We start from the raw sequence: 24,432 nt of genomic DNA on the forward strand, positions 1-24,432 counted from the left end.
TGTGATTCTGCTGTCGTGTGGGTGGCTATAAATGCAAGGCTCAATGCAGTACGCAAAAAAGTTGTGAAAGACAAAACAGAAGGCGAAAAATATTTGCAACTGTTAAACACAGAACTGTGAACCTAGTAAGCACAATCCTTTTGTAGTAACGATGCTCCACTGCAAGTCCAGTATTGCATATGCTCTTTTTGCACGTTAACTTTTCATGGCACTCACAGTCACATTTACTTTTTGTGACTTGTAGTGATAACATGAAACTATTGAACATGAGAGAACTGATGTGCTGAGGCTGGAACAACATAGAAGGGACAGTCACATACATGGCCTCAAGTTGCCTAAGAAATTAACGATGAAAGATGAAACTATTGTTAAGGTATGTATTTAGCAGCTGTTACCAGAAATAGCAGCTGGGCTTTCAGATGTTCGTCATCCATCAGAGTTCCTCGTGGCGTCTGCATGTGCCACATCCTGCTGAAGCTTCGTTCCACATCACAGCTTCCATTTGGGATGCAAAATAACTACAGAGCTGCAGATGCAAGGGTTGGGTACCTAGATGATGCAGACTTCCAATAGTTGAGCACTAGGTCATTATTTGTAGAAGGGTCTTCCAGCATGCATTGTCCAAACTCAGACTTGAGCTGGTTGGCACAACCTGTGACCAGGCAAAACAGTTCTTTGTAGTAATCAAAGTCCCTAGGCATAGATGCTGTGAAGGTCTTGTCAAGCACAGCAGCCTTTCTCCACATTTCCAACTGGGATGGCATTTCTGGCGTTCCCGATAGGTTCTTGCTTGTGGTTTCTTTCCACTTGTTCAGGACGTGATTGCAAAATGTATGGCAAGTTGCCTTGATAGTGGTTCTCACATCCTTCGGCAACATTCCCAGCACGAGGCGGGCCTCGTCACTGGTGCCAATGCTGGCTTTAACGCTGCCAGTGAGGACTTCCAGAAGTCTTACATTTGCAAGGCGGCTGTACTGTGGGAGCAGCACCTCCCCACTACCTAGCTGTGTGTTGCTGCCAGTGTGTGCTTCCACAAGCTCTGTGAGGCAGTCCTACATCTCAAGTGTCACCTTCAGTGATCTGTAAAAGCTGTACCACCGCTGCAGTACGATTGCTGGTGGTTTTTTCATATCAGGGGGTGGGATGCCATTGGAGGTACACAACTCCTGGTAGAGTCGGTTGCCGTGCTTGAATAGGGCGCTGAACTTCAAGACAACCTGCTGAAGGTCCCGAGATTCAGTGGGTGGTTTAGAGGCTGTTTGGCTCGGCACAGTGAACTAGTAATGCCCAGGCTTGGGGACACAGTAGATTATTACCTCTTGGCCCACGACAGGAACAGTGGTTCTGCTCAGTAGCTCTATTTCCTTTCAAGTGCACGAAGCTCCTGGTCTCGAACTTGCACTGTCAAGCCTGTACTAAGCTTAGGGTTCATGAATGATCGTCTCTATACTGCCGACACTAATATTACGTTGGTGTACAACGTCCCGGACTGTTACCAGGGTGTCCACTAACCTGGAAAACCAGGAATTGTCAAGGAATTTTGATGTGACTGGAAAAGTCAGGGAATTTTCAGGGGATTTGCCAAAAGCATATAGAAAAAAATGCGTGGGGGATCATTTTGAAAAAAATAGTAGGGGACACTCTACAGATGAATCATGGGGCATATTTAATACAATATGCCTGTAAAAGATGATAAGGCCCGAGAAGCACCAGCAGGCATTGTGATTTTCCCCTATGTGTCATTGGCCTCAGCTACCACTCTGTCCCAAGAAGCCACGTAGACTGGATGTAGACTATGGTAAGATTTATGACAGCCTTTTCCTTGGATGGAAACGGGGGCATGGCAGGGCCCATGAGTTTGGTGACACTAAATTGGCAGCTTTGTAGATTGATGGTGATGCAATGTTCTTGTAGCCACATAAAAAGATATGCAAATGAAGTGCATGCTATTGTAGGGACTAGCCAGAGATGAATCAGTCATCAGCATGTTTAAATACGGTGTGGTATGTGCTGTGAGTTTAGTGCACATCAAAGAACCCTCAGCTGGGCAAAAGTAATCCACAGAACAATCACGGTGAAGTTGATCATGATCATAGTTGTCTCATGACATCAAGCCCCAAATTCTCGAGTATCATAAGCCAGTATGCAACATAGAACCAAAGGTATGATGAAAATCTGTGGGAACCGTGCTGGTCATATTGACGGGACTCAACTATACGTAGAACATGACATTTCCTGTATGTTTGTTGTCTGTAAAAGCACTAAACTTTTTTCAAGATTAAGAACTGATTCTCAATGGTATTACTGAACTCCAATGTTAATCACAACAACAATGGTTGTTTGGTGAACACCGAACAAGATATTCAGATATCAGATCGTCAAACCAATATTTACTGATATGTCGTGCCCCTGACATCTAAAGCTGATTAACTTTCAGGGATCCTTTGTTGTTGTTGTTTTTTTCCTGCAGGTACTGTGGTAGATAGGAATGGTGTCATCGTACTGGAAAATGTGCCCATCATCACCCCCAATTGTGACGTGGTGGTACCCAGCCTAACTTTTACCGTAAGCATGTTGCCTTTTGCTACACTGTTTTATTTGTTAATGGTCTGGCTATGGTCAGTCATTGCATTGGGATCTTATCCTGCGTATAGCGGCGCCCCTGGTTGATATGTTGAGTACCTTTGCACTGTTCCTTTTTTTTTTCTTAAAAAAAGTACTTCTATGTCTAGCCGTCGGTTGCACCAACCTTAGCTTAGGACGCCGCTCCTGCAAGTCCGGCTTAGTGCTTGAGTTCCCTCAGAACACGTTTAGTGGAGGGAAGCCCTCAACTGTGTGTTGCACCAAACCTCACGGTCACATATGTCCCTCACTTTGCAAAGCAAAGTTCATGCTAGGGAATTCTAGGGATCTTTGTTTGTCTGCAGTGTGGGTCGCACGCTATTGGATTTCTAAGGTCGCATGACCACTTCACGCTTCGCTTAGCAGACGACGTCTATGTATTGTTGTGTAGTGACAACATATCAAATGGCTGCCAGATTGATATGCAGTGCAGAAAAAAAAGCAGCGATGCCAAATGCAGCTCAATAAATAATAAATGCATGTACGGACGGAAATAAGATGTATTTATTGCACGGCAACAGCACAACACAGCTGAACTTACTGGACTGCCCTGATTGTGGGCAGCTGAACTATTTCACAGGCAAGGATAACGGCACCACATAAAACACAACTTTCAAAAGAGTACATAATACAGAGTCACTGCTCACGGGTGATAATAAAAAATTATGAAGTAAGGCTGCATCCACACTGGCTATCTTTGGGACTAGGGTGAACACGAACAAAGCGAACGAAGAATGACGCAGAAATCAGATAGTTGGATGCTCCTCCGTTGTGCCTTCACATCATTTTTATCGTACCCCACTCTGCGGCATTATGTTGCTGTGCTTAAGAGAGCACGTATTCTGTATTACCACAACTTGGGCACACACACACACACTGCCTGTTGCACCAATCTCGGCTTAAGACGCCACTCAAGCAAGGCCGGCTTAGTGCTTGAGTGTTCCCTCAAAACATGTTCAGCGGAGGGAAGCCCTCAACTTTGCGTTGCACCAAGCCTCACACTCACTTTCGCCCCTGACTTTGCGAAACGAAGTTCAGGCTAGGGAATTCTAGGGATCTTTGTTCATCTGCAGTGAGGGTCGCGTGATATTGGCTTTTTAAGATCACATAACCACTTGACGCCTCGCTTAGCAGACTATGTCTTAGGTTTTGTCATGTAGTGACAACATATCAAATGGCAGCCATATGAATATGCGGTGCAGAAAAAAAAAGCAGCGATGCCAACTACAACTCGGTAAATAATGAATGCATTTAAGCACTGCAGGGGTGAGCAGTAATACTATTTTTTTCATATTATAATAGTAATACATAAGACTCCACAAAAATGCGTATTATAATACTAATACGTACTATATTATAATTAGTTCCTGACTTTTTAGGCTTAAACCCGTATCCGCCCGATATTTACCCCCCCGAACGAAATATGTAAAATTCGGGTTTAACCCGAATCTACCCGCAAACATCCGGGTCGCATGGCACACTCATAAGCGTGCATTAAAATAAAGTTTGATAACATTGCTAAACATTAGTTCCATGTTAAGACAAATTTTTATTAAACAAAATAAAAATCATCCGAATACACCCGAATTCCTGACGACAGAATATGCTGTAACGGGATCTAATCCGAATACACACGAATTTTCAAATCAAAAATATCACCCGATATTTACCCCCCGAATTTGGCCAAAAATAAACCCCAAAAAAGTCAGGCCCTAATTATATGCTACACAGGCATAATTTTTATGCATATGCAAGCACAGGGTGTACTGTATTCTATTTTACACTGCCACACAGCTCATCTGACAACTGTATTGGCATCAGTGTTATCAGCAAATAAGGGCTGAAGTCTCAGGCTTTACAGGATGCTCAGAGCAAGTTGAACTGATTGAACACAGCAGCACACCACTGATATAGTAATGGTTGGTAAGGCCTATTTTGGTACTGTAAAACAAAGCACATAGTTGTAGCAGGAACAAAATCTCCTGATGACATGGTGCATCAAACATAGGGTTCTGTATTTTAGAGGTGAACTGCCGAGCACTTGATGGAGTTGTTCTGGCATGTTACCCCGGTGAAAGATTTCAGCTGCCATACACTTGTGCCAGCCTGGTTTGAGAGGAGAAGAAGAATAACACATTATACAACTCCAGTTCCGATGAATGCAAACCTATGTAATTCACGTGAGTAATGATTATAAGATGAGGAACAAAAGTCTACACCTCTTAAAATCAACCTAGCTTATTCAGATGTCAACAAGAAGATGTCCTCCTCAATATCGTATTTGTGCGCATGATAAAGGAAACTGATATCAAATTTATAAAAAAAAGAAAGAAAAACTGGTGAACAATATACAGGGCCCGAATGGCAAGCAAGACAATGCTGCAAAGAGGAATCTAGAAGGAGGCTGCACTGCATTTGTCTGCTCTGGATAGTGTTGCAGTGATCATGCTGTCTCACCTCAGGGGTTTCAGGCTCTGCTAAAGAAGTTACCTGTAAACATGAAAGCAGATGAGTGAAGAGAAAAGAACAGATACATATGTTCAATATAATACATAAATATTCTGTTAAAGGGACTATGAAATTTCCCGAACCCCCATACTTTTTTTCGATGGAAACTGTTCTTCCCGCAGAGAAACTAATATGCCACAAATTTTTCCGGACGAAATCGCTCCACTCTGTGAGGAGCGCGCGCTGGAAATGTCTCTTCCGCGTTCCTCCTCTCCCGCGCATATTCCCCTGCCGATGGTGTAACTGTATGGACTGCACTTCGGTTCCCCGTTACGTCACCGGTGTTGCACAATGGCAAGTAATGCCGCGAGCTCGCGCTGTGGCTGCCGCCACTGCCGAAATCTGCCGATCACGCGAAAGCTGCTGTCATGGAGATTTCCACTCCCGATGAACGCATACGCGGAATCCTACGGCACATGCTCCTGGCGGGATTCCTCGGCTCGGCAACACGTCACGATGACGTGTTGCTGAGCTGGCCGTGTCTCCGCTCGGCAGCTCGCCACGGCGCGGCGCTAGCTGTCCTCCCTTCGCCGCTCCGTTTAAATTCGCTCCCGAGAAATCCGCTCGCGCGACGAAAGTAAAATTTCGGTTCTAGACTCAGAAAAATGTCTTCTTTCGAACGCAACGAAGAAAAAAATCGTTTCATAGTCCCTTTAAGGTATGATTTCTAAGATCGTGCTAAGGGAGGTCTATTTTTATCAACAGTACACCACCTGAGTTTAGTGACTAGATCCAGTAACTTCTATTTTGTCTTTTGTCTTTACTCTCTCTCTCTCTCTCCTTCTTGTGTGCCGTAAGGTTCCAAGTCACGCAGATGAGAATTAACCCATTTGCGCAATCCTAAAATCCGTGGTAGCATTTGTACCACACGGACTGAGAGATCTTTGTTAGCCCCAATAACGAAAAGTACTTACACTTTTGTGCCGTTTAGGTGGATGTTTTTTCCCCGGTGTGGGCAGGTATTGCGATGGCACTACACCTTGATTCAAATGACACTGAGCTCGGTATCCAGTACGTTGCAGAGATTCAGCGTCCCCTTCGTAATCGCAGTCATGGAAATGTTTGCTACCAACATGAGCAGTCAATGGCACCGCACTGTCTTTCCATTCTGGCGGTCAGATTGCTTCGTGGCATCAAAAGCTGTTCGTCTCGTCACTAGGTAGCATATGACATTGGATGCCCGGTGAATATTGACATGAACTAGGGCAACCAACCATCCAACATCGTCTCGGCATGTCAGCGTAAACCACAGGATGGGAGATAGACTGCGATCACCGCGCGGAAGCTGGCATCATGGAGATTTCCACTTCCGATGAATGCATATGCGGGATCCCCACTCTGTTAAAATTCACTCCCAAAAATACTCCTCGCACGACGAAGGTAAAATTTTGGTTCTAGACCCAGTAAAATGTTTTCTTTCTGATGAAAACGAGAAAGAAATCATTTCATAGTCTCTTTAATAACATTTACTTAAAAATTCAATCCTTGAGTCAACTGTGGATCTAGGGAGGCGGTTTTGCGATCGCCGCCCTCCACAGAAGCAGTTTATACATTTGAGTTCCTTCTCTCCCCTCCCCCACTACGTCACCTTGACAAAGAGATTGTCCCCCCCCCCCATAATGAGTGTCTGGATCCGCCCCTTTCTCGAGTGCTGTCCTGTATGGTAGAAGCAAAGAGTGTCTTGTGGCATATTGAATATGCTACAATACATCTGGCCTGTGCCTTTTAAGACTAGCAAGGGTTGAGAGCAACTGTCCTTCCTGAGCTGACCCCTCCTCCCAGCGTTGAAGGGGGTTGAAAATTTCTTGTGTGCCAGAAGTAGAAGTCCTGGTTGAAGTAGGTGGCCCTGGTGCATACATCAATCTTAGACACAGTGCTAGAAACACTTGAGATTGTTCCTTTCTTTCACGGCTAATTTTATGACCACAGAAGTTATACTCACTAACCCCCAGAGGAGTAGGTGTTCAAAGATCGGAGGACCAAAAACGTGTAGCGTGCTGACTCGCCAGACCGGATTCTCACCCTGCTCATAGCGCATACGGGGTGAACGATCACGTCGATATCAGAGAACTATTACTGTAGTATTATAATACTTGTAAAGTGTGTTTTTGTGTATTATAATACATAATACAGTACAAAATGTATTACAGTAATACTATTATATAATACAAAATATTGTATTACATGCCCAGCCCTGATGCACAGTAATAAGAAGTATTTACTGCACTGCAACAACACAAAACAGCAGAATTTACCGGAATGATCTGCATGTGTGCAGCTAAACTATTTCACATGCAAGGGGAACGGCACCACATAAAACACAACTTTCGAAAGAGAACTTAATGCAGAGTCACGAGTGATGACAAAAAATTACGAAGTAAGGCTGCTTCCACAGTGGCTGTTCGTCTTCACTGAGCACGAATGAAGTGAACGAGGAATGACGCAAAAACCAGATAGTTGGATGCTCCTCACTTGTGCATTGACATCACCACTCTGTGGCATTGTTTTGCTGTGCTTAAGGAAGCATGCATTCTGTATTACCAAAACTTGGGCGCAGAGACACAGGCACCTCACAGCAGTCAACATGGCCACTTACACACACAACACACACATGCAACTGTATCCGCAGAGGAACTGCTTACACTATTCTTCTTCGTAGTAATGCCTGAAAACTATTCGTTGTCAGCGCCGCATGATTTATTTCAACAAATAACTGACGGAAAGGCTGACGGCATGACCCCCGGCTCTCCCCTCTGTCCCCCACTCCTTCCTGCTGTCCTCTCTCTATCTGTCCACATCTGTACGCCGCTCATAGCCACAGTTGCTTCGCGATGCTAACACAGAACTAAAAAAAAAAAAATGACCCTGGCTCTGTGTTCTGATCTGCCGCCAGCTAAGCGAGGCCCGCTGAGTGGAGGTTTGACACGGGTTTAAGGGCGGCGCTAGTGTTGAGCGTGTTTGGTACAACGCTCTGAAACTGGAACCGAGCTCAGCTAGCTCTGTGAACTCGGTTCTGCATTGAGCGTCGTTGGTGCAACCGGGGGTAACTCATCCAGCTTAAGACAGCATTTGTGTGGCAACTTCAAGTGGAGTAGTTGCAAATACAATGGGCGTGTAGTAGCATCCTGTCTCGGCACTCATGTATATGGGGGAACCTTGTTAACTTGAACTCAGACATCTTAAAATGTCAGTCAAGTTAAGGTTTCTTATGTCACAGAATGTACTGCAATTAGGGGTGTGCGAATCTGAATATTTGAAGTTGAATCGAATATCGCACCTAATGGAGGAAAAAAAATGTTGAATACTGAATCGAATATTGAATAGTCACATATGTAAAGTTTACAATACATGCTTTTTGCACTAAAACTTCCCAATTTTTCGCCAACGGCTTTAGTGTAATTTTTCTGGCATTAACTGTCACAAGAGACGTGTAATTGTTCTGAGGGAAGCCCCTGCTCTTTAATGTTGCATGATAGTGTCTCCTGCTTTTCAAGTGAGTACATATACTGGGGTAATTATCTTGATATCAGAATTTGTGTGGCATGTTATGCAGATGAGGCTGCGATTGTTTCTGAATATCCATAGGTCACTTGTGAAACAACAAGGTGTCCTGTCCCACCTTTGTCGTGAACATCTTTTAGCTTCTTTGCTGGAGTGTGTATGTATATCTCGCCTGGGGAAGTGACGTTGTTGAAAGTTTGAACGTAAGGGAAATCTTTAAGACACCCTTTTTTGTTCCTGGGCTGTAGACATTATCCAGGTCTTAACTGTTTAAAGCCAACTCCCCAGACATCAAATCAAAATCCCTGGCTGGCACCGCTAAACTGCACATGCGAGGGACGCCGCTCTTTCCTCAGGCAAAGTATGCACAATAAACTTTGACTGATGTTATCTTAAGCAAAACTACAATCTGTGTCGGTTGGTTCTGCTCCTGCAGCACTGGGGGCTCACTTTTTGCATTCAGTTAGCGGAGCCCTATTTGACTCAACTTTACCATATGACCCTGAGTGGGCGGTCGCTGCCGAAGCCCGCACTAGCCTTCCTGATCTTGAAACTAGTGAAATGGGGATCTCTTCTTCTTTTTTTTTTCACTTCTGCTCTTTGTATTTTTTATGTTATGCGATGGTATTGGCACAATGTGTACAGCAGTTCCTTGGCTACTAGAATTGTGTACTTTACTCCGCAAAATACATCCACGACGAAGGTGCCTCAAAGCACGAGTGTGCACAGTTGCAATCAAACAAATATCTTGATCTTTTTTTTTTTTTTTCTTGCTTCCTCTGGTTCTTGCTAATTTGCTGCTTGTTTGAATTTTGGTGCTGCGGAAGCAGATTATTTCAGGTCTTCGGAGGAGACTGGGGTGTAGCGACGTAAATAAATAAAAGGAAGAAGCAATTGACCAGTGCAAATGTGCACAAATGGGCACTGACTTGGCGATCATTAGATTATCCCAAGCTGGTGATGATCTGATCTGAGCTCTTCGGCAAATTCCCAAGAGCCTACCGCGAAGAAATAGCACTACATTTCAAGAAGGTTGGGGTAGATGAAACCCCCAAGTATATGAGCAACAAAGTATATGTGTAACATATATCCGTCTCCAAAATAACCACCCCACAGCTGTGTCACACCAACGCAAGAGGAGGCGTTGTTCACAAGAAGGGCCCATCGGTTCCAAGAAACTGGGAAAAGGACTCCTTCGAGGAACAATTTGCGATCGATGTTGTGGTTGTCTCAGGCGGTCCGCATCCAGCCGTGCGCAATTCACTGTTGATAGTCATGCAAGTAAACCTGTAGTCTTGTCAATGCCCATCAATCACCCATTCCACGTACATCAAACTACCTCTGTGCCAACTTTACATTGTGTAAATTTTTGTTTCTCTCTGGTGTAGGAAATATCTCCAATAAACAGGCAAACAAGTCTATCAAAATTTCATAAACGTGTAAAACATCAGGAGCAGTTTTGATGCTGAGAATATTAGATGCTGCTCAGTCAGCACCATGCCATTGATGATGATATGCCATGCAATATTGATATGATGTTATGTTGTTAATGGGCGCCTTTGTTATGCTGCAACAATGTTATGGAAGGAACATTGCAAGAATGTTACATTTCAATGTGGATGTGACGTTGCTAATGACTGCCTTTGTTATGTTGCAACAATGCTGCAGAAACAACATTGCATAAATGTAATATTGCAATGTTGATGTAACATTGCTAATGACTGGTTATTTTACATTGTAGCAATGTTACAAAAGCAACACTGGAGGAGCACTGCACTGTTGTCTTCATGATATATGTGTTATGTAACAGAGTATGCTCGCATACTTAGTATCCGCCCAAAGCTGACTTCAGGGGGAACGAGACCGACATTCGTCTGGAAAGTGTACCGGAAAACCGTGGGCAAACCTCAGTCAGCACAGCCAGGATTCGAACCCGTATTAACTCACAGTGTTGGCTCTGAAGACCATAATTCTAACCGCCATGCCACACGAGGGCTCAAGGGCAGTGTTTGCACTGACGCTATGGAGGAATGTCATATCGAGGGTTCAAGTATGCATTCGCATGTGTGTAAGAATTAATTGTAATGAATTTCAAATTCTGAGCTAGACAAATTTTCTTTCAGCGCATCTTGTCACCGTCCCGATTCTTCCATACATAGTCCTCCCCTGTTGTGCATCCGTAGTGTTGTCCCAGAATATAAAGCCTGTCACAGTCTGCATTAATTCTGGTCACACTAAACATTCTCGCTCTCTGACCTTTTTTTTTGTTTTTCATATTGTCTGCATTTACTATTTACTTTCTTATTTGCCACCCTAGCATTGCTATAATATTGCTTCAATAGCATTACATCAGTAATCTATAACATCGTGTTGCTGATACACTGAAGTGCCTCGGCGATGTTGCATGCAAAATGTGCAACATTGTTGCCACATGTTTGTTTCAATGTTGCTGCAATGTTTCAAATGTTGCCTAGAGGTAATATCTCTATTACACATTTTAACTCTGATGTTTCCTCAATGTACCATGTGCAACATTGCTCTCGCAACAGAATCACAATGTTAGCTCAACTCACCCTTTGAAATACAGCAGACACGTTGATACAGTACACTACTGCAACGTTGAAATTAAGTTGCCGATGCAGCGTTTTGTGAGCAATGCTGTTGCAACATCGCATTCACATTGCTTGCCAAACCCCATCAGCAATGTAACTCCAACATTTTCTTAGTGTAGCACAGACAACATTGCTGCGACAACACAATTGCACTGTTAGCTCTACGCATCTTTCTAAACAGAGCAAAAACATTGAAATAAAGATATTGCACCAATGTTGAATTTACGTTGCTGATTAAGTGTTTCGGAAGCAATGCAATTTCAACATCGCATTGGCATTGCTTGCAAAACATTGCGTCACCAATGTAAACACGACACTACCTCAGTGTACAACAACAACTACCAACATTGCTTCAGTAACATCATCGGAATGTTAGCTCTACGCTATCTTTACAACGTAGCATGAGCATTGAAACAAAGATATTGCTGCAACACTTTCCAGCATTCCAGCAACAGCATTCCAGTAACATTGGTGCAACATCTTGTGCTATCTGGGTGCCTTCATATTGACCACCTTCCTCGAGCATGTACTTTGCAGAGCGAAGTGATTTGTGATACTAGGAGTCCTGAAATGTTACTGTTGTATACCAGTAGGTAAACGTCCCATGGGTTGCATGGGTCTTGAGTGGATTTTTAAAGAAGTTTGAGGAGCCCCGCCTTGGGCACTACAGTCAAACCTCGTTATAGTGAAGTCTCATGGGAACCGCAAATTTGTTTGTTGTATCCAAAATCGTTACTAAAAGAATGCCTCCAGAAAATGCCGGAGATTGCCGCTAAGCTACGAACAGGGCTGGGCACGATACTTCAAAAAAGTATATTCGATACCGATACTCGATACCCTAAAAAATTGTATTTCCGATACCGATACAGGATACAGAACCGAAATTGATTTTTGATACAGATACTCGATACCGTATCATCGATACTTCGATAGACACAGTCATCATCACTGATTGCGTCAGCTCCAACCATGGTCCATTGATTTCAGAATCGTTGAAAGGGTGTTGGCAGGATTCCTGTACTTCTCGGTGATGTTCTTTTTCGTGCTGCTGTCAGCATCCTGCAGGATATGCATTTTCATCTCCAAAGACAACGCTTTCCGTTTGCGAGACATGGCGTACCAGTAGTCGGAGGTGTACCCACGTTGTCCACACTGCCAGAAGTCAGAGGGAATGAGTCACGTTACGCGTGGTCACATGGGTGGAGGAGGACTGGGCGCGGAGGTGGAGATGTGGCGAGGAGGAAAAGAGAGAATGCAGAGCGGAGCGCCATGCTAGGACAGGCTCCCACAGCTCCCCATAGAGCCCATAGTTTGAGATAATTCACACAACGCTGGGCACACGACCAATGAAATTGCGACGTGGTGGATATTATGCACAACCAGTCGGCCAATCAGGAGTCTCAATATCTGGCTGGCCTTTCCTGGCTACCATCGACTTCTACTGGATTTCAGGCCTGCCACCGTATTCGGTATTCAAAATAACTAAAGGGATTTTTGGGTAAAATAAAGATTTATTTGATACAAAGCACTGATTCAAATATCTGATACATGGGTGCACTGTGTGTACAAACCCCACTGCATTGCTGACACACTGGGACAAAGTTCGAACATGAAGCAGAACGAACACACAGTTCAACTCCTAATACCGAGCCAGTCTCATGAGTGTGTACCATTTCATGATGATCATCTTCCTTCGCTGCTTGTGGTGCATCCATTACAGCGAAACGAAAAGTGCTTGTGTGGCATGTAATCCTGTCTTGGTTGACAGTCCTCGAAATCCAACGGCGCCCGAACTTGTTCTTCACGCTCCAACTCATGAAGCATTCCGGTACCGCAGTTGATAGATTGTTCGTGTGATAATAGTTGTACCCAGAAACAGCACAACACGCGTAGACTCACAACAGCAGACGAATAAACCCACGAACATATTTCTGCAAACTGTTCTGTCAATTGACACCACCGAACACAGGAGGACGACATGCCAGCCGTGCTATTTCGAAACTATGCTGAAACGGCCGAGACGCTGCACGCACATGCACACGTAGAAAATGTGATTTCAAAACATTCTCGACCATTTGGCGCGCGCGCAGTCTCCGCCAATGGGCTTGTAACATGGTGTATGGGTGCAGTGGTACATACTCTACAGCCACGTCCGCGGGTACCTGAGGAGGACTGGCTAGGATGCGAACGCTCATTGAGGTCATTCGCCTCATCGGTGACATGTACATGGCATCACTAATCTCTGACTTCACACTCGCTGTACGTGGGTGTCATTGGATATAGCTCCCACCTTTGCCTGGATACTTTCCTATATAGTTTTTTGCTGTTGTTGGTCAGACAAAAATTTTGCAGTTGTTCTCTCATACTTTCTATGTCGATGAACCGTATCTTCAGCAGAAGCAGAGTTGTAAGGGCAATGAAACCATTGAATAAGTGTGTGTACAGCTTTTATAATTCATAAACATCGACACAGAAAAGATGCAGGGGACAACTATAAAACCTGTGTCTGACCAACAGTAGAGAAATACTAGCATCCAGCAAATGGTATCGCTAGTGAACTAATGCAGTGAATTATATAGAATTTATGTTGCTCATTGAATGGAATGTATATTTAATTATTCATTAACACATGAAAAACATTTAAGAAAAAGAAAGAAACCTATGTCTCTCAATTCATATACATACACACTCATACACACATTCATACGACGGGATATGAATGTGTGTATGAGTGAGAAAAATGTAAGAGTGAAAGGATGATGAGTGAGAGAGAGAGTGGTTGATTTGTCCCTTCAGATGACGCTCCCTTCTAAGTCGCTGGGGAGGTGTATTAGCTTAGCTCAATTGGTAAAGCCCTGGACTGGAAATTCAGAAGATGTGGGTTTGAGTCCTACAGCTGGCTAACCTTTTCAGTGACTTTCATCTTTCATCGTTAATTTCTTAGGCAGTTTGAGGCCTTCTATGTAGTTGTCCTTTCTATGTTGTCCCAGCCTCAGAACATAAGTTCTCTTATGCTGTGTAAATTAGGCTATGAACATTGCCTGCACACCGCGTTTAAAGTGCTGCTCTGGAAAATGTAGTGATCGAAACAGTACACCATGAGAGAACTGATGTTCTGAGGCTGGAACAACAAAGTAAGGACAAATACATACAAAGCCTCAAATTGCCTAAGAAATTAACGATGATGACATGCCCTTGGAAGTCGCTGGGGAAGTGTCTTAGCTTAGCTCAGTTGGTAAAGCCCTGGACCAGTAATCCATAAGGTGTGGGTTCGAATCTTACAGCTGGCTAACCTTTTCAGTGACTTCCATCTTTCACTCGAAACAGTAGTTTTTTCCTACGCAATTTACCTTGATAATACCTTTATTATTCGCTAATATTTGCTATTATTCATGCAAAAATTACATTTTGGGATATATATTTCTGCTATGACTTCAGTGGAGAATACCCAGTGACAGGTACACTCTGTTTAGGCTGGGTGTCCTGGTTTAGTTTACCAAACTGTACAAAGGGAGGCGGATAAGGGATCAAGGCTCTGGTCGACACACACGGAACCAGCCAAGGAAGATATGGAAAGGTCAAACGGCAGGGCCTCACAGCAGGAGTCGCGATAGTTCCAACAGAGACTGTTTCTTTTTTTTTTCTCTGAACACAAAGAAGAACGATTCGACAAATAATAAAAGGAGATAGAGCAAAAAAATAATAACGGTCACTTGACAACAGCTTCTTGTTTCAGTGTAGGAAAAAGTGCAGTTCGACCTCATTATATTTCATGTGGAACAAGAAAATATGATTTTTTTTCTAAAAGAACTCCTGAAGCGTAATTTTATTCCGCCAGATTTCATTGTGTTGGACGCTGAGGTCTCAGTTAATTCAATCCAAACTTCAAAACATGTAATTCGGTTGTAAAAAAACCTGAAGAATGGGACCTTGTGAGGCAAGTTTATGTGTATTTTAGGCAAATTACTATTCTTGTAGGGCAACATAGACACAGATGGAGTTACAAAATGGTGGGTTCCCAATACAGAGAAATTATTTCATATAATCAAAGCTCTGATGAGAGGCCGGATTTTCGGGGGCTGTCACCTTGCTGGGTTTCACAGAAAGTACTCCCAGAAAAAATGTCCCTAGTTGCGTTGGCGGAAAAATTATGTCCAATGCGCTCAAAATTACAAGAGCCCCTTTGTCAACATGTAAGGAAACGGATCATAGCCGATCAAGTGCTATCATTCGCCCACATATACGCCCCCAATACGAGCTGTTACAAAGTCATCAAAATTATAAAAAATTAGCTTTTTCGTTATTTCAGAGCAAAATTCATTCATGTATCGTTCGATGCAACTTTTATTCAAATCCACCCACCCGTTTAAATCCTACGCCCCCTTTACTCTCACCTGGCTGGGATTTAATTTTCCGGAGGTGGCACCGGAAGTCGCCGTTTCCTTATCATTTTTTAGAATTTCGGCTGCGTTTTTTCTCTTCCACGTTATTATGATAAAACGAAGTTTCATCTGGCAACACGCTTTCCTACCTACGGGGCCACAAATAGAAAACATGGCGGTTTGTTTACTCTTTGTGCTTCAAACCTCATGTTAAACTTCGAAGTCCCATATCGAAACCGAAGGATCCCGTTCCCCCGGAAGACCAGTCTGGAGTAGTCTACAAACTACAATGCCAAGACTGGGACACGTGCTACATTGGCGAGACAGGCAGGAAACGGAACACTCGTTTCAAAGAACATAAGCGGGACATCAAGAGCGCGACGCATGCCACACGGTTTAAGACGGAGCTTACTGAGCATTGTTGGGACGCGGAACATTATTTTGACTTTGACAACGCGGTGACCTTGGCTCGAGAACAAAGATGGGGACCCAGAAAGCTTTTAGAGTCTTGGCACATACGTGGTGACCCCTCGGTTTGTAACAAAGACCGTGGCCCCCTTCCCGAACAATACTTCCATCTCTTTAAATAGCGACTGGTTGTGTAATCTCTCATTCAGTTTGGGAGATTCAGTCTCATTCAGATTAAATACTCATAAAGATTGGGAGAGTTGCCGAAATAAACACACAATTTGTTTACGCACTGAGGCAAATAGGAAAAGGACGCAGTGCAGCTGTTTGGCTGTGTGCGACGATGAACATGCCCCCACCCCTGAATAAAGCTGGCTACCGACTTCATAAGCGTAAATTGCAAAATGCGCTTTCAGAGGGAGCACATGCCCCTATGAGGAGAGCTGTTGAAGAAGTGAAGCTGTCAAAACAGCGAGATAATGACGGCTTTGTTGAATGTGGAGTTTCAGTTGATGGAACTTGGCAAAAACGAGGATATTCACTAAATGGGTGTGTTACAGTACTGTCGATTGAAACGGGAAAGGTACTTGACTTGGAAGTTATGTCGTCTTTCTGTATTACATGCTGCAAGCTTGAAAGGCTTCCAGAGGACACCAAAGAGCGCCTTGAACTAGAACCTCATCAGTGTTCATCGAACTATAAAGGTTCTGCTCCCGGTAACAAAGTTGGAGTGCATTGGGCATGTGCAGAAGAGAGTTGGCTGCAGACTCTGCAAATTGAAGAAAGCTGTGAAAGGACTGGGGGGGTGAAGGCAAACTGACTGACACGTTCATTGATCGTCTCCAAAACTATTATGGAATAGCGATAAGGAGTAATGTTGGAGATTTGTGCAGGGTTACACCAAGCTAGACAATGAGCGAGTCACAGAGGCGAGAAGGCTGTCGACACCTGCTGCAATGCGTCAAAGGAAAATTCACCGGGCCCAGAGAAAGAAGAAAAATTGCACAAATGAAACTGTGGGGGGGGGGGGAGAAGGGTTGACCTACAAGAGTGGTGAATTCTTACTGTCTATTATCAGTATTCTACAAGCACATTAGGAATAAATGTTTCAAATGCATTTTTCTCATTTCTAAGATTTGGCATCACCATGCACGCAACAAACATTATTACTCAAAAAGTATTAAATACATGCTGCCTATATTTTGCAGGTGTGTTACCATATGAGTGTAACACGCAGTGAACTAATGATATTGTGCTGTCGGTAATATTTGTGAAGCACACTCATATCAATTTCACAACACACCAGTCAAAATTGCAATTTTTCTATCAATTCCAATTGAAAATTCATTTAAAAAGAACTGCTTTAGTTTTAGCAATTTCCCTAGTTCACTGCACAGTAGGTGGGTGAAGAAACAATGAAATAAAGGTTGTGTATGGTTCCGACAGTTTGTTTCTGAGAAATCATGTTTGACGTGGCACCCTGGTAAAACAAAAAAATATGGTCAAAAATTCATTTTCTCAATGAATTTTTTTTTAAAAGAAAAAGTTTCTGACATCACGTAGATAGTCTACAATCATAGGAGTAGTGAAATTTCCTATCACAGAGTGTGAAGAAAATAGTTAGTGTTTTTCCAGCTCGTATACCCAATAGACGATTTCAGAAATTGCATGGGGGGCCCGCCAGAGAGCGCCGTGTTGCGAATGCCCCACTGCAGCTTGGGATTTAGTTTTCATGAGTCAGGCAGAAGAAGAAGAGCGCAAACGGTTTCGGTTTTCCCTCCTTCCTTCGAGCAACAGGCAGGCAAGCACGAATGCAAACCATTACCCACGACGCATTGGGGAGCACATTGCGGAGCACAAGAGCAATATCTGAAATCGCCTATTGAGAGACAGGATTTTTTAAATTAACATTCTTGTTAATGAACAGTAAAACCACTGAACGAGGAATATAAATGTGGTTACACCCGCTGCACCAGTTGCATTGTGCGGATTGCGTCTGTCCTTTCGGTTCCTCTTTCTCTTTTTTAGTTTGCTGACTACAAACAACGCGCAAGATTAGGAAGCGATTCTCCAAAAACAACTAAATCTTGACTATGACACGAGTCGTTTGATTGAACGGGGTACATTTGATCGAAATGACGGCAGTCGTTTGATCGATTTTACTTATTGGTTCACCCGCAACATTGAAGACGAAAAAAAGAGAAAGAAAGAAAGAGAACAACGAAAATTCCTCATGCTAACCCACTTTTTTCCATCCAAAACGGTGTCCACGGGCCGGGTTGTTCACCCTAGCCCGTTCAGTAACTTCATAGGTTTTTCCACTCTGACACATAGTTACTAAACATGCCTTAATGTGCTTCATCAGTTATCTGCAACTACAACCCTGTATTTTTGGCAGCTCAGGTGCTTGCTAGACCTTTTTTGCTGCCTACACAACCAGGGACCATTTCCAAGAAGCATTGCTTCAGCATTACTAACATTGCAGGACCGTCCTGTTGAACGTTACTGGAATGGGTGTAAAGCCCGGTTTGCACTATCAGGAAATACAGGAGATTCTCGTTAGTCTTATGAGATAGTTCAAACAGTTGGAAGAGTCCATGCAAACTCGAACCGACATAATCGAGCAAATTCTCATAGCTCATAAAAGCTCATAAATTCGTCTTGCTTCTCTTTACGCGCACCATGCACAGAGAGAGAAAAAAAAGAAGAGGGTTGTTGGTCTCCGTGTGCTTTCTCCGTACATAACATGGGCCACGACTATGCAGGGTCACGGGAGAATCCCTTTATGAGTAGCTAAGCAACCTTTTGTACTGGTCTCCAAGGCCATGCCATAAGTCAGTGGGGGCATAAAAGTAAAGGGGAGAGAGAGGATGCAGGAAACAGCTACCTCCGGTCCAGTGTGTGCCTGCGCAACGCGCATTCTGCAGAAGGTTACCGCCAAGTGCAGCTTTCTCTATGCAACGCCAGATGGCGACATGGTCCCCACAGCATTTAGAGTACTTCATTTTTTACGTTTTTGCATGAAAGATGAAAGTCATAGTTATGTCATAGTAGTTATGTCGTAGTGGTGTCTATGGTTTCCTAAAACATTTTTAGGCCGGTTCTGACCCACGGTTCGTCCCAGCTTGCAGTAGAACTGGAAGAGTACGTCTTGAAAGTCAGGAGTTCTTTTTTTCATACTTACAAGATCATCATTAAAAAATTAAGCTAACTTCAGAGTCCTGGACTTCAGAACCGACAGATCTCTGCTTCTTCTTTCCAATGAGACCGTCTGCGTTAATATCTGTCAATTACTTTTCGAGAAAAAGCAGAAGTCGGGCTCCATAGAAATTATAAGGGAGCAGAGGGCTGGGGAGGGCTCTTAACATAATTCCTGCCAATGTTCACACACTTCACTAAACAGTGTGCTTGAGTTCCTACGGGAAAAAAAATTAAAGGTTGGTTCTCACAAGGACATGTTATGGTATCGATGATCTTGTTATCACTGGGAAGTGAACACCGGGTAGCGAAGTTCAATTCAGAAAATTAAAATTACTCCAAAGTTATGGCAACAGTTCACCAACACTTAATAGCATTGACTTCATAATTTTTAGGCAAGTTTACTTTTTCATAGAGTTTTGAGACTACTCTGCATATTGGCTAGTTTGACAACATTGTGATCGTGCGAGATGTTGTTTCCACATGAAATGTTGGTTTCAGATGACTCAAGATATGCATCTTCTCATCACTGGGCCTAATGGATGTGGTAAGAGCTCTCTGTTCCGTATCCTGAGTGGGCTGTGGCCGCTATATAGTGGAAAGTTGCAGCGGCCTCCTAGCAAGCAGATGTTCTACATACCGCAAAGGTATGGTGCTTGATATTTTATTTATTTATTTAATAATGCTTTGTCCTTGGTAGAACCGTTGCAGGAGTGGGTACATTCGAACTCGAGGGGGCTGGGATATTTGTTTGAATAAAGTGGACTTCGAACTAACGGGAGATGCTCTCCTGGAAGGTTGCTTAGGCGCAGGGAGCGTGTGCAGACGCGTTACGACACACTTCGAGCCATGTTATACGTTCGCGGTACCAGTTTCACTTTAAGATGCATTTAAATGATAATGGCGCAATTCAAATAGTTAGTGCTGCCAAACTCTGCCACTACTGTCGTTTTGTTCCCGATGCCTAACCAATGTTACGGCGGAGAAAACCACCAGAGTGTCGTGGCCATTATGACTTGGAAGCAAATACGGGACCTATATATTCGCAAAAATTCACTTACAGAAATTCTCAAGCGAGTTAGGGTTGAAGGCAGTCAGTAATTCACTCTTGCAACTGTTTCCTGGAGCCGGACCGTTAGCATCGTGTTCGATTTGAACACAAGTTCAAGCACGGAATCTGCATTTTCTCGGAAGAGAAATGGCACACTGTCATATCCAGCGTCGATGCTACATCAGATGCACTTGGCAAAGACACTGGTTCACGGCTTGGGTTGTCCGAATCTTTGTCACTACAGTCTGCACGGTCCTCTGGTCTAGTTCAGCTGGCACATGCGGCATCAGTGATGTCCACGTCAGTCAAGAGCTCAGTCTCCACGCCATTGTCTACGCTGACATTGTGCCGCCAGTCAGGGAGATAAACAATGACAGTGAACGGGTTGTAGAATAATATTGACAGTCACAAAGTCATAAAAGCTAGTGACAGCATGTGAACGCACCTCGTTCATTTCCACCCTGCACGCCTTCAAGAGGAAGAGAGAGAAAGAGAATAGGGGCGGAGGGAGAATGCAAGTGTTCGCCTATGCTCCATGCTGTCGAAAAGAGGTCAAAACGTCCTCAAACAGCACAAAATGTGCAAAAAGGATGGGAACTCTACGGAAGGTCAATAACAAGGGATGTATGGGGTGCTGTGACCTGTCCTGGTCTGATGCACGAGTGCCATTGGTTCGAATTATCCAGTGTATACACTCGTCCATTCGAATTACCGGGAGTTTCTCCCCATCGAAATACGTGTGACTTGGACAGGACCCGGACGAGAGTTCGAATTTTCTGGAGGTTTGAATTAACGAGATTCTGCTGTATCATGCAGAACAAACACTCTATTCTGACAGCATGTCAATGAAAGATGATAACGTAAGTGCTGATACCGTAACAAAAGCCAAAACGTAAATATTTTTACTGTTCAGATCATTGCAAGCGACACTACCGTGAGCCCCACAATATGTCTCGCAGTACTGACCTACTTCACAGACCGCATCAGGGACTTTCTCTGTGTTTCTTAGCAGACACATTACTTACTTCCTCTGCATCATGACGCATTGTCACAAAGGGTACCTCAGTGGCCGTCTGTCTAAGACAGCTGTCATGCAAATACAGTTAAACCTCGATATAACGAACCTCGATTTAGCGAATTCCTCGACATAACAAAGTTTTTTCCTGACCCTTTCTTCTTCTCCATTGAAAACCATGTATTTTTTACCTCGGTATAGCGAATTCCCACTAGATATGAGACCTCGACATAGCGAAGCCCATACGCCAGCTTCGGCGAGAAGTTATTTCAACGACCGACGCCAAAAGCACGGAAAATGCCGAAAATTCCACGCTACGAGGGGGAACGCGCTTCCTCGACCCTCTCTCAGAATCTCTCTCTCGCCCCTCTCTCTCTTTTTTTCCTGTGTCTTCCTCCTTCCTCAGCTCCATCATTCTCTCATCGTACTTCGACGTGACTACCCCGCGCGGTGGCTACGGGACTTGACGAGGACATCGCGTGTTCTCCAAAATGCTGTTGGATATCAGGTTGAACAGGAATACGAAAGTGGACGTGTACCAAGCTGTTGAAATGCTAGCTGCTTCGTAGGTAGCTACCAGCGCCAGCATAATCAGCAACTGCTTTCGAAAAGCAAGCTTCGTTCTCGACCATGCATTGCATCGCTTGACGACAGCCAGAACGCTGAAAGCATTTCAATGGAACTTGTTGCAACGTGGCAGTCCCTAAGTGAATTTTCCAACGTGGTCCCGGACGGGACGACGCTGGATGACTACGTGAACAGTGATGCCGTGTCGTAGCCATGGAAGAGCTGGACAACAAGGAAATCGTGCGTTCCGTTAAAGATGGCGGCGGCAGTGACACGGAGGACGGTGGCGCAGCGCAACAAGATGAAACGTGCGATGTGCCATCGGGCACACAAGTGTTAGACGCCATAGATGTTTTGCGGCGCTACGCACTGGCGCAGCAGAATATGGAGCGGGCCGTGGAGGCCATTTGGTCTTATGAGCGGTTAGTGGTACCAGCTATGCAACAGCAGAACCAGACGAAGATAACAAATTATTTTACAAAATAAAATTTTCAAAGTGAGGTAAATCGATCATGTCACGTGTATTTTTCGACAATGTAGGGTTGACGGCGCAGAGTGGTTCACATTTTAATGATATCGTCAGCATGGTAATTTCATTAGCTTTACTTTCTGGTATACTCGATTTAACGAATTTTTTGAAATAACGAAGTAAATTGCGCGCGTATGCTTCTTCGTTATATCAAGGTTTAACTGTAACTGGTATGGTACCAAAACCCACTCCAGAGGACTGGCACACTTGTGAGGACTGCCATGCCCTAACCTTGCTACAGTGTCTGACCGGTGACCGCTTTCACATGACTTTGCAGTGGACTTGCACAGCGCTACGATCTTCTCCTCAGAGCCTGTCAGACACCCATTCATCTGCCCAACATCTAGAAACTGTTGTCATCACAACACCTTTCAGCCTCTCAGCAAAACATTCGAACAATTTATTGATCAAGTTCAGTGAGGCAGTATTTTGCATTGCTGCTTGCATAATACTATTGGACGATACTTTTGTACATTTAATTTTTGGCCAGTGCATCCTCAGCATAGCACAGTACCCATTTCAGAGAGCTCTTGCCTTGCTCGCAAGAGTATGCCGTGAAGTGCAAGCTTTGCATTCCATCTCTCACCTTCTTTAGCCATTATAGTGGCTTGCTCGACTTCTACTGCCGTTTTCACTGCAGCTTCAGCAGCAGCTCTCAGGGTAGTCAGCCGGTGATCTTGAAGCCATTGTGAAATCCTAGATGGCCAGATTGTCAGCCACACCGTGGTGTACATAGTCCAGGTCATTAAATTGTAGAGATGGCACGCCTCCATATGAGCCAGATATGGACACAACACACTGACACCTGACTGACACACTAACATGCGAGCAGTGCAGCCGGCATTTTTGAGCCAATGCGTAGTACTAAAATGTTTAAGTGCTGGCCAGTGGGTTGCTTTTCTCAGTTTATAAACCTGTCTCAAAAGACCATGGACCCAGATGACTCTCATGATTTTAACCAGTAGCCAAACGTCGTTACAGCGAAATTGCTCATTACGAATTGTTGGTTATTGCGGAGTTCTATTTCAGTTTGGTTGCTCACGCTTTATTCCTATGACAATTTTGTTTTTATACAGTGGACTCTCATTAATTCGAACTTGAAGGGGCCGGAATATTTGTTTGAATAAAATGGGAGTTCGAACTAACGGGAGACGCTCTCCTGGAAGGGGGCTTGGGCGCAGGGAGTGCGTGCAGACGTCTTGTGACACACTTCGAGTAGTGTTGTACGTTCGTGGTACCGGCATCACTGTAAGACGCATTTATATTGGCATAACTCAAAATGTTACTATTGCCGAACTCCACCATTACTGTCCTTACGTTCCCAGTGCCTAACTGATGTTACGGCGGAGAAAACTGCCAGAGCATCGCGGCCGGCCGTTAAGACTTTGAAGGAAATACAGGACTTATATGTTCACAGAAATTCACCTACAGAAATTATGAAGCAAGTTAGGGTTGAAAGCAGTCAGTAATTCGCTCTTGCAACCGTTTCCTGGATCGGGACTGTTACCATCGCTTTCGATTTGGACACAAGTTCAAGCGCGGCATACGCATTTTACACAGAAGAAAAATAGCGCTCTGTCATATCCAGCGCCGATGCTATGTCAGATGCACTTGGTAAAGGCACTGGTTTGTGGCTTGGGTTGCCCGAATCTTCGTCGCTACACTCCGCATGGCCCTCTGGTTCAGTTCGACTGGCGCACGTGGCATCAATGATGTCCGCGTCAGTCAAGAGCCCAGTCTCCACGCCGTCGTCTCTGCTGACATAGTGCCAGATAGGGAAATCAACGATGCCAGTGAACTTGTTATAGAATGATATTGACAGTAATGAAGTCATAAAAGTGAGCGAGAGCATGCGAATACACCTCCTCCACCCCTCCTTCATGACCTCAAGAGGAAGAGAGAGACGGAAGGAGAGCACAAGCGTTCACGTAAGCTCCTTGCTGTCGTAAAGAGGTGAAAGCGTCCTTGAACAGCACAAAATGCGGAAAGAGGATGGGAACCATACGCAAGGTCAATAACGAGGGAGATATGAGGCCCTG

At 44.2% G+C, this 24,432-nt stretch overlaps 1 protein-coding gene across 1 annotated transcript in view; it reads left to right on the top strand.

Moving 5' to 3' along the window:
- Positions 1 to 24,432, top strand: part of LOC135396567 (ATP-binding cassette sub-family D member 1-like) — a 158,214-nt gene that overhangs the window by 67,082 nt on the left and 66,700 nt on the right. The window contains exons 5-6 of the mRNA XM_064627600.1: positions 2,471 to 2,565; positions 19,733 to 19,878. Of these exons, the coding sequence (XP_064483670.1) occupies positions 2,471 to 2,565; positions 19,733 to 19,878 (241 nt within the window). The remainder of the gene's footprint in view (positions 1 to 2,470; positions 2,566 to 19,732; positions 19,879 to 24,432) is intronic.

Source organism: Ornithodoros turicata, chromosome 6 (assembly GCF_037126465.1).
Source record: "Ornithodoros turicata isolate Travis chromosome 6, ASM3712646v1, whole genome shotgun sequence".
Taxonomy (NCBI): Eukaryota; Metazoa; Arthropoda; class Arachnida; order Ixodida; family Argasidae; genus Ornithodoros; species Ornithodoros turicata.